Source organism: Phoenix dactylifera, chromosome 16, assembly GCF_009389715.1.
Source record: "Phoenix dactylifera cultivar Barhee BC4 chromosome 16, palm_55x_up_171113_PBpolish2nd_filt_p, whole genome shotgun sequence".
In the NCBI taxonomy this organism is placed as follows: domain Eukaryota; kingdom Viridiplantae; phylum Streptophyta; class Magnoliopsida; order Arecales; family Arecaceae; genus Phoenix; species Phoenix dactylifera.
Window position 1 is genome coordinate 3256131 of NC_052407.1, and position 18256 is coordinate 3274386.

The 18256-nt window shown below is 38.6% G+C and overlaps 2 protein-coding genes across 4 annotated transcripts; one reads left to right on the forward strand and one right to left on the reverse strand.

The window, feature by feature from the left end:
* Nucleotides 1-1291: 1291 nt before the first annotated feature.
* LOC103715707 (probable receptor-like protein kinase At1g49730) lies at nucleotides 1292-8644 on the reverse strand. 3 transcript variants are annotated; one of them, XM_026807940.2, is made up of 9 exons: nucleotides 8356-8619; nucleotides 8099-8157; nucleotides 4106-4361; nucleotides 3944-3996; nucleotides 3799-3866; nucleotides 3574-3663; nucleotides 3355-3424; nucleotides 2993-3273; nucleotides 1292-1463 (listed from the first exon to the last, which is right to left on the reverse strand). In XM_026807940.2, the coding sequence occupies exons 1-9, from the start codon at nucleotides 8553-8555 to the stop codon at nucleotides 1458-1460; spliced, it is 1083 nt and encodes a 360-aa protein (XP_026663741.1). In that variant the 5' UTR covers nucleotides 8556-8619; the 3' UTR covers nucleotides 1292-1457. The 3 variants fall into 3 exon arrangements, with proteins under 3 accessions (XP_026663741.1, XP_026663740.1, XP_038970186.1); XM_026807939.2 differs by lacking the exon at nucleotides 1292-1463 and adding an exon at nucleotides 2075-2519; XM_039114258.1 differs by lacking the exons at nucleotides 1292-1463; nucleotides 8099-8157 and adding an exon at nucleotides 2075-2519 and having other exon boundaries at nucleotides 8356-8644.
* Nucleotides 8645-17419: 8775 nt separating this feature from the next.
* LOC103715720 (umecyanin-like) lies at nucleotides 17420-18256 on the forward strand. Its single transcript, XM_008803457.3, has 2 exons — nucleotides 17420-17804; nucleotides 17916-18256. Exons 1-2 carry the CDS (start codon nucleotides 17615-17617, stop codon nucleotides 18167-18169), a joined length of 444 nt encoding a protein of 147 aa, XP_008801679.3. The 5' UTR covers nucleotides 17420-17614; the 3' UTR covers nucleotides 18170-18256.

The following is an 18256-nucleotide window of genomic DNA, read 5'->3' on the forward strand; positions in this document are numbered from 1 at the left end:
AGCAGATCAATTTCCTTGACTAAGCCCAAAAACTATTCACAGATTTATGACTTGGCATTTATAAATTATTAGAAATCTATGACCATGAAGCAATATTTATTAACTTAGAAAGACAAGAATATTTAAATTACAAAATACAACTGCAAATAAGACATGGGTTGATAGACCGTTCAATCTTGGCACGTTTGCAACTTGTAACAATTACTCAACCACTAATCCCTAAATGCTTAAGCAATGAATATAATAAATAGAACAGTGTTAGTATAAGTCTAAACTCACAATTAAAATAATCTCACAGCCAACATGTTCCTTTAGATCCATTTGAATTACATCATAGTTGCTGCCAGATCAATGAGTGAGGTTTCCACGATAACCAATTAATTACCAAACTAAATAGGCTACCAGCCGCACCTCCAGTGAATGTCAAACCACAATACAGAGAAATTTTAAATCAAAGATTTGAGATCATTACAGGGGATATAGAAAACACGGGGTATTCACAAAATAAAAGAGATTGGTGCTTGCAGTCAAATGCATAAGTTAGATAGATTGAGACTGATGAATTCAAGTGTAGATCCAAAGAACAAGCTGTAGATAAAGAGAGAAGCATTGACCTCGAAAAACTTGCATTGATTAAATTGCTTTATAATATTCCTCCCTGACCCTCTCAAACCATTCTAAGCTCAAATCCTCCCTAAGCCTCTCCCTGTCTCGCTCCAAACCACGTTACCGTTGACATCCTCAAACCTCCTTTCTTTGAAACAACCTTCTGAAAAGATGAAGGAGACACCATTTCTTCAATCCAAAAGAACCACTCAAGGCAGTGCAAGACCAACCCAACCCCAGACCAGACCTGGATAACTACAACAGCTCCGCCATGAGCCCCGACGGAAGCTCTGTCGGGGTGTTCAGCACAGACCGCGTCGGAAAATTAGGCTATGGCCTTGGCTTCACCATTGGCATCCTCCTGCTTGTCACCACCATCTTGCTTGCATCCTACGTATGCAACCGAAGCAACACAACCACCCGGTCACCACCTCGGCGACCAGGTCGGCCTGCTGATGAGACAAGGGCGACCGATGTGGAGGCCGGGCTCAATGAGAACATCCTGATGAGCTACCCGACACTGCTCTACTCGCAGGCCAGACTCCACAAGAAGGGATCAATGAGCTCTTGCTGCTCCATATGCTTGGCAGACTATAAGGACACCGACATGCTGCGAGGTCTGCCTGACTGCAGTCACATGTTCCATCTCAACTGTATCGACCCATGGCTGCTGTTACACCCAACATGCCCCATATGCCGCGCCTCGCCGCTGCCGACCCCTCTTCCAACGCCTCTAGCTGAGGTAGCTCCACTTGCAGGGCAGTCATAATAGCATGTCTTTGATGCAAGAAAGGGAAGAAATATTACTTAGCTTTGTCATATTGGTATGTGGTTTTTCTGTTGATAAGTTTTCATCCCTGTAAATAATTTACATACTTCAGATTCAACTTTCAAGCAGGGCTTTTGCAAAGCAGAACATCAGATTCAACTTTTCTTTCCCTGCAGAAGTGCAAGGAATAAGTAGAAACAGGTCAGCCTCTAGGCAGTGACATAGGATTCTTTTCTTTTTTTTCATTTTGAGGAAAACAGAACATGAAATTTTAAATCTAACCTGAGCTGCTCCTAGCATTGCCTTTTTTCTTTTCTCTTGAGAGAGTGAAATAGATAAAAAAAGTCCCATGTCATTGATATGGAGTAGGCCGCCTATTCTATATGTCATAGAGTAGGATGATGGGGTAGGATGCTTGACATTTCTATCTAGGTATTATATAGTAGGCAGTGCCATAGGGACAGCCAAAGAAGAAAGAATTCAATGAAACATCCTAAAAGAAACAAACTCACAAGATCACTCATGGAACTGAAACATCCTTTAAGTCGAACTTAATCTGCCAAGTGAAATATAAAACAACTGAAACAGGGAAAAAGTTTCCAGGCAAAAAATTTGATTTGCCTCATGAAAGATAAAAAATACATCACAACCACCAGCAAATCACTTATCATGGTAACATGTTTGACAAAAGCAAGAACCAAGACAATAACACTGAATCTCTTAAATGGATTTCCATGCAGTAGAAACATCAGGTCATGACATACAACAAAGCAATGGGAAACAATAGTAATAATAAAAGAAGGCAACCTTCTAAGAAGGGTATATAGAGAAATGGAGAAAATACAGTTGGATTAAAGAACAAGTTGTGCTATAGACCCTTAAGAAAAAAAAATGTTGCCCAACTGACAACAACGACTAGACCTCGCTGGACTCGTCAATTTCTGCACTCCAGTTCTCTAACTTTTGTTGGCAATTCAGGCCCCAGACTTAGCACACACTTGTGCATCCAGCTTTTTTATTTAGTTCATCCATTCCTTTGAGAAAATCATAAAATAAGAAATCAGAAAGGCCTATTCTCGGTGATCAAGATTGCACCTATGAGCACGCTTCCTTCAGAGGATACATGGCGGCAAAGATCCTTAAGCTTGCAGCATTAAATAACAATAAATTAGTCTTTGACATCTGAGCAAATTCTGCAAACTTATTGTAATGTAATGAACAAATTGTTGAAGACAACAAAAGATTGATAAAAAAGGAAATAGGAAAGTTATATCACTTAAATGTACATCAGACAAAGAATGATTGGTTTATCTTCTGATGTAGCACTGTAGACTCCCATTGCAAATCACTTGGCATATGTTCTTGTAATAATTGCAAATTTTTATTGAGATAGACATCAAAAACAATTTAAATTACATATAATGTTTCTGTGCAAATAAGCAAGTAACAAAAAGACGAAAAGCAAATAAAACTGACCTAATTTGAAAACAAAGAATCTTGTTGAAACACTTGGCTAACTTCCTGCTATTATTTAATTTTACATACACTGAGGAGTATAGCTTCCAAGTCAAATGCTCCAGGATTACCAAACCAGGTTTATGAAACACAAGATTCTACCTTTCCTTGCAAATAACGGAGTATCTGGGGAATAGAAATCAATGGTCCATCTCCAGTCTTGGTACACAATCTTGCTAGAACCAGAAGGCTTTTAAGCTCTTTGGAATCATAACTGTCTCCAAGATCAGCATCCACCATCTTGTGCATTGAATACACAAAACCAGATTCTTGGACCCATTGGACTAGTTCATCATCACCACCCAATGATTGACCAGTTATGAGCTCAAGGATCAGCACACCAAACTGAAACAACAATTCCTTGCTTCTTTGATCAATGTGCTCTGCGAGATGGAAGGAAATCAGGAGTCATGAGTTAGTTTGAATGCACAAATATAATTAAGATGTCACGTCGAAGGATTAACCTTCTGAAAAGGTACAGTTAGGTTCATCAATTTGATTCAAGTCAGAGTCCAGAAATCCCACATCAGATAGCTGTAACATCAAAAAAAAAAACTGTTTTTAGTTTCTATTGCCTTGGCTCAGGAAACTGTATTTATATTCTGAAAGGGTGTGGCATAGATGACTGCTTTTGACTGCTTTCAAATGCAAACAAAAATGCATTTCAAGCAAATAGGCCTTACCTTGGCCACAAAGTTCTCATCCAACAATACATTATTTGAGTTGATGGACACATTATAAACAGGAGGGTCACAGAAATAATGAAGATATTCCTGCATTGCACATCATGATTGATGGTAACTATAAGTTGAAGAAATGAGTAGATAATTATTCTTTTTATAAGCCATCTCTTCTTTGTTTATGTGCATTATGTTGTAAATAGATAATCTGTCTAGCAAACCACCCACCAGAGCAGCTGCCACATCAACAGCAATCTGTAACCTGGTCCTCCAATTCAACGGTGTTCTAAGTGGATCTGTCAAAATCATCAAATTAGTCTGTCACAATTACATAATAAAAGTTCCAAATGTCTTAATTATGTATTAGTTATACCATGTAGATACTCCTTTAAGCTTCCATTTTCCATGTGGTCAAAGACAAGAAACCTGAAACCAACCTGCTGTGAAAATCCTTGACAGGAGAATAATTAATCTTGCAATGTGAAGAACAATTTGAGGTTATGCAAATCCTAGACTTAGATTAACTATATAATACCTATCATTTCCTTCAGAAAATCCTTGAAGTCTGACAAGATGGCGATGGTGCAAGCGTCCTAAGAGTTGCACTTTCCTATAGAAAGCATTCTTGCCTTGTTGCATAAATTGTATCTTCCTTACTGAAGCAACAAGACCATCATGAAATCGAGCTTTATATATAGTTCCATGACGACCATTTCCAAGAATCATGCTGTACCCATCAGTTGCTTTCTTAATCTCCTTGGATGAGAATTTCTTAACAAATGGTATTGGACCTACAGTAAGCAGAAAACATGAAATTTATCAAGTTCTCAAAATCAGAGATGAATATCAGAGCATATGATGGATAAGAGTAGTTTTCCACTCAATTCTGCAGGTATCTAAGGTAGCATATTATTTAAATCAACCATGATGATAAATATCAACAGCCCAAGGGCAAACATGTGGGACTCCACTCTTTTAAACTTAATATGTCATTGCAGTATCCGATCATGTACAATATAATTTAATTTCAATGGTATAAAATAGGACTACTAATTCAGGTATACATGCAAAAACTTGCATAATTGGCAGTAGAAATGGTACAATAATCCATCAAGATGCAGAGAAAGCAATTCACAGAAAGAACTCTCTTAACATAATCGAATAAATGATTTACTACCATCAACCTCTATATTAATGATATTTTTATATAAATACCATCCATGTTCTATATTTGTCTCCTCACTAATCTTAGATGCTCTTCCTCGCATTTTCATATATCAGCTTGAACAAAAAATATATTTGTGTCAATGCCAGAGAGTGTATATGATGAAGAAAACGGAGCTCATAAAATGGAGAAGTCAAACTGTGTCAATGACTTTTATTATCTGATCATAGGCAGGTTGATCTAGAAGCTGTGAAATGAAACATCTGAGAGGTAAAAAGATTAAAATTGGGGATAAATGAAGAGAGGAAAGTGAAGTTGGTCATCTCAAATCAAGCATTTAGATATTGGATCAGTTTCTGTTCCGATCACCTGCTTACAGAGCAATGTAAAAAAGCAAAGTGAAGTTGGTTACTTCAAACTAAGGATTTGGGTTTAGATCCCAGTATTCATGCCATTCTTACAAATATATACATATATATACATATATATACATATACATATATACATACATATATATATATATAGAGAGAGAGAGAAATTGACTTGGCTTCGATGATTCGAGTTGTTGGATATCTACTCTAAATTATTTATACACCAAAAATCATATTATTTTGAAGATCCCTAGCCTAAGCATCACATGGTAAAAAAATCGATATTTTAAGTAAATATGAAAAAATTTATATTTTTTGACCACCTGATGCATAGAATAGAGGTCTCCAAACTATATGATTTTTTGTTTATAAACAGTTTAGAGATAGTAGATCACATCCAACAGCACGGATCATCAATGTGGAATCCCATCATCCGATCTAGACCAGACCGGACCTAAGTGGAGATCTACTCAAGTATAGCCAAATCAATCTCTTTATTTACATATGTGTATATATATATATATAGACACACACACACACACACACACACACACACACACACACACACATATATATGCATGTATATACGTATGTATAACTATTTTTATTGAAAAAAAATATTAGAGATGGATTTAATAGATGTCAAGCTGACTCATACTAGCTATTTATATTGGTCCGGCATGGTGCATGTTGGTTGGCACATGAAACCATTATCCAAGTGCAGTTGTCTTGCATAAAAGTTGAACGTTTGGTGGTTGTAAATCTAGAAAATGGCATTAAACTTGGACATGGTACAGTCTAAGGGCTCGTTTGAATTTCTGCTTACTTTGTACATTGGATAAACCATGTGTTCAGGTTTTAAGTTAAGAATGGATAGAGGCGGGGAGATGAGGTTTAGCTGTGCTTGCAGATTCCTTAGATTAAATTCCTTTGAAAATATGGGACGTGGCATATAACCTTCAAGAAGGAATGTAAGTTCCCTGTCTTTTTCAAGATTGCTTCAAGGATCTCCAACCACAAAATTTCATCTCTTCAGGCCGCTGAATTCTTCCTGCCTTAGGTCAGCGTGAGGTTTACACAACATACAAGATAGGCGTCCTCCCTAAGAGGCCCTAAATGTCCCAGCAAATTGGTTTGTAGTTCAAGGTCTATCAATAAATAGAACAGTAGGGAGGGAGAAGGCTTATAAATGTAGATGGATTCAGATGGGCATACAATGTTCATTTTGCTGCCTCATAATGCATGTCTCAATCGCATGGTTTGATTGCTTAGGTGTTATGATGTAAAGTAATGTCTATCCACACCAGATATAATAATACAAGTCCCAAAAAATTGGTTTTTGTACTTCAAGAAAAGGTTGAAGAAGATAACTATGTCTTTTAACCAGTGATGCATGGATGTAAACACGACCAAGCCCAGACGCATATTCAAGGGTTGGATCTGTCCAGAGGAGAAGAGATATGGTCAAATGCAGAAGAATAATTCCATCTAAATTTTATATGTTGATATTAGAATTGTTATATTAAACATACTAAGGGGGCTAACCATTCATAAAAACCTAATAGTGTTTCGTTATTACTAGCTTGTCAATCATTGATAAATTTATGATGTCACTCTTGATTTCAAACATTTCAATAATTTTGACTTGTTTGATGTGTCAGTTGAAAGGTTTAAGTTAGTAATATAACGATGCATTCATCAAAATCTTAAACAGTGGTCATAAATATAACTCATGATATATATGATCACTCCATGCTATATTTTACGGCATCTAAAGAGTATCAGCTTCAAAGATGATGGAAAAAGAAACTAGGAATTATGTAGTGCGTTGTTTTCTATATGCTTTAGCAAAAGCAAATGTTTGTGTCATATGTCACACCCATAGAATTCTTATAAATTGCTTTCTCATAAAATCTCCATGCATATGGCATTCTACAAAGGTTTTCTTTCTTGATACTTCATTACTAAACAACCTTAAAAAACAACAACGACCTGCTTATGATGTCATTACTTTAAATTGGAGCAGTGTTGGAAGAGTTCAACTTTTGACCAATCTTTAGTTCTTGCAATAAAAGAATCTGGTTGGTATCAAAAGTCTTTGATGTGTATCCAGCTTACCACTATGAGTGGAACGTTTCTTTGAGCTTTATCTGGAAATATATATAATACTTCCTTTAAATAGGTCCCATAAATGTTCCATATAAACCATATAAATTAACATAATCAAGAATATAGAATCCTCACATTAAGATAAATCCATGACTCGGCTAATCGATGGCCACACAAAGTAAACAAGACACCTTCACTTAACTCTATCGGCAAAGAGTCGGTAGCATCTTTGAGATCGAAAGAAAACAAATTACCTTGACTGGGCGTGGTTTTTGGTTATATGAAGCATATACAATACAGAAACACTTCTTCCCTTCTTGGCAAATACCGTTGGATGCTCAATAAAAGGTACAGAACATGTTCCAACTCATTTAGTTTTCCTCCCAATGTATCTTGCAAAATCCTTCTTTTACTGGGGCTATTGAATGCTTCCAATTATACTAAACCATTTATCTAATTAACAACTACCATCATTATCATTCCACCAAAACAAAATTTCACTAGTATAATACTATATGGTGCATGTGATCAATGTACAAAAGATATTATTCTTTTCATAGAAAACAATTTCTTCAGGTATATCCTCGGTATCCTCCTCATGCCTGCCTGATTTTAGTGTCCTCCTCTGACTTCCTACAACTGGAAATATTATCTTCGGCATAATATTATAAGTAATAAAAACAAAGCATAGGTGGTTGGATGGGTCTACGAATCTATGAATTAGCACACTAACCAGGCCCAAGTCATTTGTAAACATTGGTGAGTTGGACACCAAAAGAAAATTTTACAAGCACCTCGAATCTAATTATTAATACTCCAATGAACTGCAGAGAAACCATGAGCATATAGAATTATTAATCTTAAAAATGAATCTGGTCAATGCCTGATAGAAAGGAAGCATTATCTCCAAGAAGCCAACATCCTTCCCATCCCATCAACAACCTAGTTATCAAAACATATAATCAAATACAGTGGGCATACTATCAAAGACACATCAAACTTGTAGTGATCTTTCCTGAAGAATAGCAACCAATTGGCGCCAAGATGTACAAAATTGCAGACATTCATAGAATTCGAGCTCGTGGTAAAGAAACAAAAGGGAAGACAAGAAGAAGAGAAACGTAGCAAATGGAGAGGGACCTGCACGAGAGGGGCGATGCCAGGGGAGGAGTGAATCCCTGAGCTTGCGGAGGAGGAGCCGGTACTTCATCTGCCGAGAAGAAGAGCAGGGGATTCGACTTCGCCGAGAGAGAACGGAGAAGAGGGAAGAGAAGGAGGGATAGAGAGGAGGGCGGCGGGGAGAGAAGGAATGGAAATTTCGGAGGCGTCCAGATGGGCATTTGGTTGGTCTCTCTCTTCTTTAACCGGAATCTCCCAACTTTACCCCACGTCTTCGTCCTCTCGCTCTACCACCCCACCACTGGTAAAAAGAAGAGTTTAAAGAAACGGGGAAGGGATAACAAGAAACGGCTTTTTATCACAACGGTTGTGGGGGAATCTACCTTTATTCGTCTTCTTGCTGACTTTTCTTTGCCTTTTTTTTTTTTACTCCCTTTCTCCTTTTCCGATCGGATGTGCCCGTGGGCGAAGAGTGGTTATTGGTTGGACCAGGTCCACCAATCGGGGGGTGGACCCGTCCAACCGCAAAATAACACGTATAATGATGGATAAAAGGGAGACAAGGACTCATGGTTCTACTGGCCCATCAGCTTGGTGGATGGATCTAATCCAACTAAAAAATTATAATTATACGTGGACAAGAGGAAGGATTGAAATCACAAGGGCTGATAAGAAGATAGCAGAAATATATTCTCCATATTCTCAAATTATGCAATAACTTTATAATTTATTCACAAATTGTTCATAACTAGTTTTCAAAATTTCGTATGTTACAAATAAATAAGACAACACGTTGTTGTTGATTATTTTTTTTGCTATAATTTGTTTCTTTTGCTTCTCTTATGCTTTCTCAATAAATATATATATAAATATTTTAGAAAAGTTTATTTTTAAAAATTTAATTATTTTCTTAATTTTTTGTTATTTGAAATCTTTCTAAGTTTTTGACAAATTTGCTAAATTTTTTAAAGTTTGGAATCATTATATCTAATTGGATTGCTCTCAAATTCCGGTCTTGTGGCTATTTTTTTGCAAATTAGTTAGCCTGCATGGAAAACCTTAGCAATCTTAGAAGAAAAATGGTGCGGATACAGTAGTCTCATGAATAAATGATGTGGGCTACCGATCATCTATCAGATCATCGATCAATATATCAGACTTATATGCAATCAAGAATTTGTGCACCATGTAATATTGTCGATATTGCCTCTCAAAACCCAACCTACATGTGGTTGAGCTGATGGGAGAGCTGCTCTACTTGCTTGGGTTGGAGGAGAGTCATATGGTACTGCAGCTGATTTACAATCACAAAAAATAATCAGAGGGTTGCCAGAATATGTCCCGCTGGGAATTCTTCGATGCTTAAGTTAGGAAGAGTTTCAAGAAGAAGCACAAGAGATGAAAGAGGGATAGAAGTACGAGAGTGTGGTATTCAAATTTCTCATCATACCTCGTGCCTAGTATTTATAGAGGAGAAGGCGCAAATTTGTGTAGTTAGGATCGTGCGATTTGCGGATGAGCAATTGAGCTTTTTCTATATCCGCTGACCAAGACGGTTAGCATATTCCCTTTCAGGAGCATCATGATCGAGCTTTTTCCATTTCTACTGATTTGGTCGATTACAATATTCCTTTTCAGGCATGTTGAGATTGCACTGAGCTATATCTGATTATGCTAATTGTTTAATTTTTTAATTGGCTATTGATTTCATTAGACACTTGTTGTTATCGTGTTGGCAGGCTGAGTTGTCAGGCGAGATTTTAGGCATAGCGAATATGAACTCTATCACTTTTATCCTACTTCTAGCTACTTCATCCCACTCGGGCTACTTCATCTCAACATTCCAACGGCTCTTGTGGTGCCAAACCAGAGACCTTCAACCTAGCATTGTGGAGCGCATTCTGAACTAGGACAACTTAGACCAATTCTAGGTGGGCTATCATGTTTTGGCCAACTTCTCCTTTAGGCTACCTGGGGGTGAGGATAGGGTCAATGCCTACAATCCCCTCAGTTTATCTTTTATGAGAAGACTCTGAAGGCTAGATTGAAGCTTCCTCTTCCTCCTTTTGTTGTCTTTCTTCTCAATGGTTTCTGATTGTTGCTTGTCCAGGTTCCCAATATGTGGCAAATTATCAATGATTTTTTGTTTCTTCTATTTCTGTATGGTATACAACCCATTATAGAGCTATTTCATGCAAGCTACATACTCAAGGAGCATCCTATTCAGCCGGGCTGGTGGTGCGTCTCAGCTCGGAAGGGGTTCTGGCTGATTTATGGTAGTCTTTCAGTGCATGGCTGGAAAGACTGCTTCTTTTTTATATTGTCTGAGTAGCCCTAGTGGTTTAACATCTTCTGAACCACGCCCAAGAAAATCTTGAACCAAATCCTTATTCTCTTCGATGGTGAGGAATAGATCTTGGAGTCCTCATGCAGCATCAAGGCTACTATTTAGGAGGTGTTGGCCAAGCAGGCCTTGGTCAATGTCGGACTGAGCCTTGCTTGGCCTCAGGGTAGGAGATTCTCTATTTTTCAATACTTCAACTTATTACTAATTTTTTTGACTTTATTTTTGTTTCTTTAGACATTGTCGACAAGTCTTTGATAAGAAAGGTAGCTGCTGCAAAGCACAAGATGTTATGGAGGGTGCTTCATTGGCGTTCCCTAAGAGGTTGCGCGAGGCCTCACTTTTAAGGTTGCAAATGGGTCGGGTTGACTTGTGACCCGACCCGATCCGACCCGCTTAGACCAGAATCAACCCAATTTGGAGGACCTGTGGGACCGACTCGGGTCCTAAAATTGGACCCATTCCATTTTCTAGGTTGAGTTTGGGTTTACTGAATTTAGACCCGACCCAATCCATTTGAATTTGGATAATTTTTAATTTTCAATCCTACAACCCAACCCAACCCGACCTAACCCAAATCTATAAAATTATTTTGGCCTGCGGGCCGCAGCCCATAGGGGTGCAAACAAGTCTTGAAGCCATAGATGGGTTGACCCGAACCAGACCCAAGCTAGACTCAAACTAGACCCAAATTTTTCGGATTGGGTCGGGTTATACATGAACACAACCCGACCTGAATGACCCGTTAGGTCAAAAATTGTAGCGGTGGATTCGACTCGATCTAACCTAATCTTCTATTGGGTTGGGTCTAGATCTGGGTCCAAAATTAAAACCCAAACAAAAAACTAGGTTGGGTCAAGGACACTCATGATTTGACCCGACCCATTTGCACCCTTACTCGCCTTCTTGCCCCAATTGGGATGCAGCTGCAACCGCCTCGACCCCTTAAGCAAGTCAAGCTCCATCTAGAGGCCTCCGTGTGGACCCTAAAGTGGAGATTCCGCTAACTTCTCGATCCATTCCTTCTGAGGAACTGACAACTCTCCCACGTCCCGCCTTAAGGAGGAGGTCCACCGCCTTAGCTAGACCATGAAATCCTCTACCTCAGCTTTGACGGACCTGAAGGTGGCCTGCAAATTGATTAATGGGATCATTCTCCCCGCCAACTGGAAGAAGCTGGAGAATGGAAACACAAGAGCCTTTTTGATGGGGCTTTTCGAGCTACTGCCGAGGTGAGCATCATCTTGTATTTTGTAGATCTTCTGCTAAGTCATTTCATTGCTGACAATTTATCTTTTTACTTAAAAATGTTACCCACACAATACTCGTTCATAAGCAGTACCACCAGCTCCAGCAAGACACCTGAGAGGTGGAGTGGGAGTAGGAGACAAGATAAGGAAGAGAATGGATGGATGAGCTAAGGGCCCAGCTGAAGGCCAGTATTGTGGAGCTGAAGAGCTTCCAAACCCAATGCATGGCAGCTCAGCTTCGGGCTACCAAGAATAAGAAGGAGCAACCGGCGACTGAGCAGGTGACTTCTGCCAAAAAGCATGTCCTCCGGGCTATGGGGGCATATAAGGCCTCCCAAGATTTCTAGGACATTGCTTCTGCTTCCATTGGCTCTTACCAACACAGCTTGTACGACTGCTGGCGATAGGTGATGAGGTGCTCCCCCAAGTTTGACTTAAGCCACATTATCCTGCTTAAGGACGATAAGGACAAGGAATTCGAGGAGGAGGGACATGAGGCTGAGGCTGTAGAATGGAAAAAGAGTACCGTTGAGCAAGTGCAGCAAGGTGAAGGTATCGCTAATCACTCGTGCCTGTTGCAAACCTTCCTCAGGCCGCTGAGGTCCCGCCACAAATAGGGATTTGTATATGTCTTCTTCTTTCGCTTCTTGGTGCCATTGTTGAAATGTAAGGTAAAGGGCAGCTTCCTTTGCTGGAGGCCTTGCTCCTGATTCTCAACATCATTTTGCCAAGGTTGTAGACTTAGGTTCTTTCAGCCTAGACATGTAGGTCATAGATTGAGGTCAGAGTTCTCTCGAGTCTCTATTTGGACTTGATGAGGTCAAGGACTCTTGAACAAATTTTGAGAGGCACGTTCATGGTCAGCTCGGACCTTTCTTCTCTATTCGTAGTTAGGTCAGTGGGTTGTGCCCACTTTGTCATTGCTTTGTAACTCAGCTTCATTGTTCCCTCGCCTAAAGAGGCAAGTTGTCCAACCCTCTGAATCTTTGAGCATTTGGTCGAAACTCGGCTTGTCATCCCGGTGCATGGTTCCCCTTGCCTAAAATGGGTCGCTTGGCCCTCCGGATCTTCAGTCATTTGGTCGAAGCTCAGTTCTTCATCCCAATGATTGGTTCTCCTTGTCTGAAAAGGTGGGTCATTTGGCCCTCTAGGTCTTCGATTGTTATTCGAAGCTTGGCTTGTCATCTTGGTTCCTAGTTCCCTTTGCCTAAAAAGGTAGGTTGTTTGGCCCTCCAAGTGTTCTGTTAGTTGGATTTTTTGGATGGCTAGCACCTGGTTGATTAGGCTAAGCGTGCCTCTCATTCAAGCTTAGTTTTTACAAGATCTTTCATCGGCTCTTAGTTGGTAATAATAGTCTAGTGGCCTCTTGAGAGGCTCATCTTGGCCTATGATGCTCAAGTGTAGCACCATCTATGGTCTCTCAAGAGATTTGTGTGACATTAAATGTCTGTGATTGGCGATTTTGCATCTTTGCCAAGCCTGCAAGAATAATAGATCGGTAGCCCCTGAGGAGACTTGTTCGACCTAGGGCACTCAGTTGTGGTGCCATTGGTGGTATCTTGAGAGACTCATCAGACATTTTATACTTGATAAGCAATTTGCCCATTTTATCCAAGAATTATGGTCGGTGGTATTTGAGAAACTCACCCGACCTAGCAAGAACACCAAGGATCGACAACCACGGATGAAATATTGGACAAGTCTTGCAACAACCACTGACAATGCTGCACTCATGCACCACAAGTCGGACGAGCCTTCCAAGACGCCATCGATCTATTATTCATGTGGGCCTGCCAAGAATGCTAAACATCGTCGATCACGAATAAAATGTCGATCAGGTCTCACAATGACCATCGATGTGCTGCACTCATGTTAAAACTAGGCTTGAATATGAGGAAGCACACTAGACCTAATCAACCAAGTATTAGCTATCCAACAAGCCAAATCAATCAAAGATCTGGAGGCTAAACTACTCACCTTTTTAGAAAATGAGAAGTAGGCACCAGGATGAAGAGCCGAGCTCCGAGCAATGATAGAAGATATGGCAAGCTAAACAACCCACCGGAGAATAAGGCACTGGGATGAGGGGCCAACCTCATCATCAGCAGAACAGCAAGCCCAATCAATCTACTACACAATCAATCTTCATTTTCATATCAGTCGCTGATCTAGCAGGTACTTTTTGGCATATTCTTTTTGACATGGCGTGAAACATCCCTAATATGGTCTCACATGGGCCAATGATGACATATGTCCACTTGCAGAACGGCCTCATGGGTTGTCCATGGAATGGGACCATGCTAGCAACATGCCTAGATGAGCGGACAAAGAGGCTTGACATTACGTCTATTTTGTCTTCATAATTCAAAATTTATTGTCTATTCATCAATTTATTTTAATTTGAATAAAACTAGAAAGTAATCAAACAATCGATTACAAAATTCAAACGAGAAAAGAATTGAAACCCTCTGAATAATTATAAAAACAAATCCAACATATTGTGATAAGAAATGTGGTTTATATACTATTCAAATATGTATACTATTCCATGGTTTCCTTGCTAAATATGTTTTAACACATTCCAGATAATCTCCTTCCCAAGTTGATTTTTTTTAAAATTTTTTTTTCCTTTTTTCCTCCTCTATTTCCAAAAGCCTGTGGTCAAGCAAGCAAATACTGGGCTTGGCTCGGTTAATTTTTCACCTCTAGGGATATGACAATAGACCCATAATTAAAATCATTTAACTAAAACTCCTGGCTTAATCCATCTCTTTAGTCACCTGATGCAAAACTGAGACAACTTTCAAAGTCCTACAAGAACAAGTTCTGACTTTGTGCTCTTTTATGAAAGTAGGCTACCACAGAAACTTAATGGTGCTGATGGATCAGACTGGGTCTTTTTTTTGGGTACCGATCTAGGTTTTATTATTTCCAAATACAAACCTATTGGACTTTGGATCTAAATTTTATTCCATGTCCGGCGCAATGAAAGTTAAATCGGCTCCAGGCTTAGGTGATAAAAATATGATAAAACCATTAGTTCTTAGGGTTGGTATCGGCTATGTTAAGACCTGCACTTGATCCAATGCATATCAATTTTCTGGCCTGAGTTCTTGTTGCGTCCCAAAACATAACATTTTACCAATTAATCAAGTTAAAACCATCCATGCTTTGTGATCTCAGGTATGTCAAGACCTATACTTGATCCAATGAATATCAAGTTTCGGCTCTGAGTTCTTGTCGAGTCCCAAAACATATCACTTTAAGAATTAATCCAGTTAAAACCATCTATGTTTTGAAAAGCTTATCAATGAAACACTAATTACATACCCCAAAAATTGAGCAATAACCCACAAGCACTTGATGGTTGAGCACTTAATAATGGTCGACTGAAAATTGAAAATATATGCTTAATTTATAATCAATTACAGCCGCCTCAACATGTTCGAACATATGATTGTTTTTATTCTTTTTACCCTATTAAATTGTAGAACAAAATTTTATATTACCAAGAATTTAGAAATTGAAGGGAATAGAAATAAAACTAAGACCATATACATGTATGTAGATAGACCGGGTAGTTAGTCAGAACAGGATTGCTTATAGAAACATCAAACCTGGACCTGATTCAAAAATTGTCAATGGAACTAATATCAGACTCTGATACCCAATCCTCATCAGGGTTATTCATGAAAGGTTTTGTTTCAACATGTTCCTTTAACTAATGTGCTAGGCTTTTATTAACAGTGTATGAAACTATGGCCACATATATTTTCCAACTTCCATCTTGACATTGTCACATGGCTCATCCAAGGACCACATATATTTTCGAACTTCCATCTTGCATATGTATGTATGCATGTATGATATATATATATATAGACACACACACACATACATACATACTTGTATACATAAATAATTAATTAAATACATGTCTATATGTGTATCTATCAATTTTTTTAACCATAAATTAAAAAAAAATCAATAATGAGAGGAGTAAAACCTTAACTCATTTTATTCCACCAAATTCTTATCATCTCATTTTAGTATAGTCTTTTTATAATATATTTGTTATGATTTAGCATTTGTCATTTCTTATAATGTGTTTTCGACTATATGTATGCATATATACATATATGTAGATGCACATAAAAACATAAACAAACAAACTACACACACACATATATATAATTTGTTTCTATATATGTATGTATATGTATGTCTGTACATATATATGTGTATTTTTGTTTGTATGCGCATAACTGGTTAGCATTCAGGTTTTCAGGTATGGTTTACCTAAACCCAAATCTAATCCAATAAGACTTCGGGTCTATTTTTGAAAACAAATCTAACTTAATAGCTTTTCGTATTAATTTTTCTACCCAAGCCAAATGTTTCATGTTAGGTTCTGATTGGTTTAATGGGTTTTGTCCTCCATTGACACTCCTATATAGTGGATGTAATTAGATATGTTGATCGATTAATAGAAACAACAAATATATGAGATTAATAGGGTAGGAAATCACTATCATCACCAAGATACTGTATTAGTGACAGAACCCTGTTTTTCGTGAATGTGTACATTTCATACCCATTTTGCAATCACATTTATATACATCCTCATAGGAACAGGTGCCTGTAAACAAATGTATGGATTTCAAGATCTGAAAAGGGATCTGAGAGCTCACTTGTTTTTCTATGGGTGAGGCAGATGGATCATTGGAATCATGGGAAAGGTTGAGAAATGTCCTAAAACATATCTTGTTCTCGTGCATTTAAAAATCAATCATGTGAACAACTCAATAAAGTTAAATGATGTTTTAGGAATGATTGATGTACCCGCTCACCCCCAGGGTCCACCATTAGATCATGCAATGAAATCTATGAAATTCATGCAGACCGATGAATAAAAAAGTTTGGAGTGCTTTGGGATCTATATGGGATACGATCCAATGGTCAAGTTGTGAAAAAGGATCAATAAGTCTTTGGTGCGAAAGATACATCCCAACTCCACCAAAAATGCCCTAACCCTACTCATGATCAAATCCAAATAGCTACTATAGCCCACAACAACACACTTGATTCACAATTGCATTAAAACTACCCATATGTCAATCCTGTCACCTCCAAAGCCGTTGCGGCATCTCTTAACTGGTCTATTAGCTTTGTTTCTTAAATAAATAACCTCGATAATTACCTTTTATTTCTATGCCTTGCCAAGTTCCTTGCCCCGCCTTGCCATAATTTGGATATCAAGAGGTATAAACAGTAATTAAAAATAAATTTTATAACTCTACAGCATTAATCAACTATTATATTACGTTTTTCTCTATTAATCAACTATTGCATTACTATTATATAGCCATAATTCGGACCAAATCTAACTGGACCCAGGAAGAATCAGGTCATGAGTGATGGTGATCCATTGGCTGGCCTACAAACAATCTCTCTCAGAAGCACAGATGTTCTTGGCCTAGATCAAATTAGTCCAGGTCCCAAAAGTAGTCTCATGAAAGTTTGTTCATATATACATAACCAGGCGGTTACTTGTCCTTCCTAAAGAAGTGCTACGTGATTCCAACTCCCACTTGCCACTTCCTTGAAGTCCAAACTTCCTTCTTCCCCCTCCCTTTCATTGTTAACCAACCCCATCAGCAATTGAAGCCAACATCCTTGTATACAAATGAAACGAAGATCAATGAAAGCCAGGCCCATCCTTCTGCTTCAAATGGCTGTCATAGCTGCTTTCTTCGCTGCATCTTTGCTCGCCACTGACCACATTGTAGGGGACTCCATATGGACGATCCCTCCGAGCAATGATTTCTATAGCAACTGGTCTCAGAACAAATCTTTCAATGTTGGTGACTCACTAGGTAAAAATGCCTATAACCTAGTATTTTTTTTTATTTCCAACAGAACTCACAGGTTTATATTACACTCTTTAGAATCATGATATTGTTGTGCTGTTGCTTGTGCTCTTCAAGTTTTTAGGTTCGAGATGGGACTCTACAATGTGGTGCAGGTTTCTAAGAGGGAGTTTGATAGCTGCAGTGCTGAGAACCCCTTCCGAACGATTCTTACAGGGCCAGTGACCATCGATCTCAAAGAAGAAGGCATCTTATACTTCATTTGTAGCTTTGGAAACTATTGTCTTCTAGGCCAAAAGCTCTTTGTCTCTGTCCAGAGGCCACCACCACCACCACCACCGGCCAAGTCTTCTTCACCTACTAGCTCTTAGTTGCTGCGCCAGCACTTTAAAATTTCAAACTTTATAGTTGGATCCGAGCAGATTAGCCTGCTTCTGTATGCGGGTTTACTTGTTCCA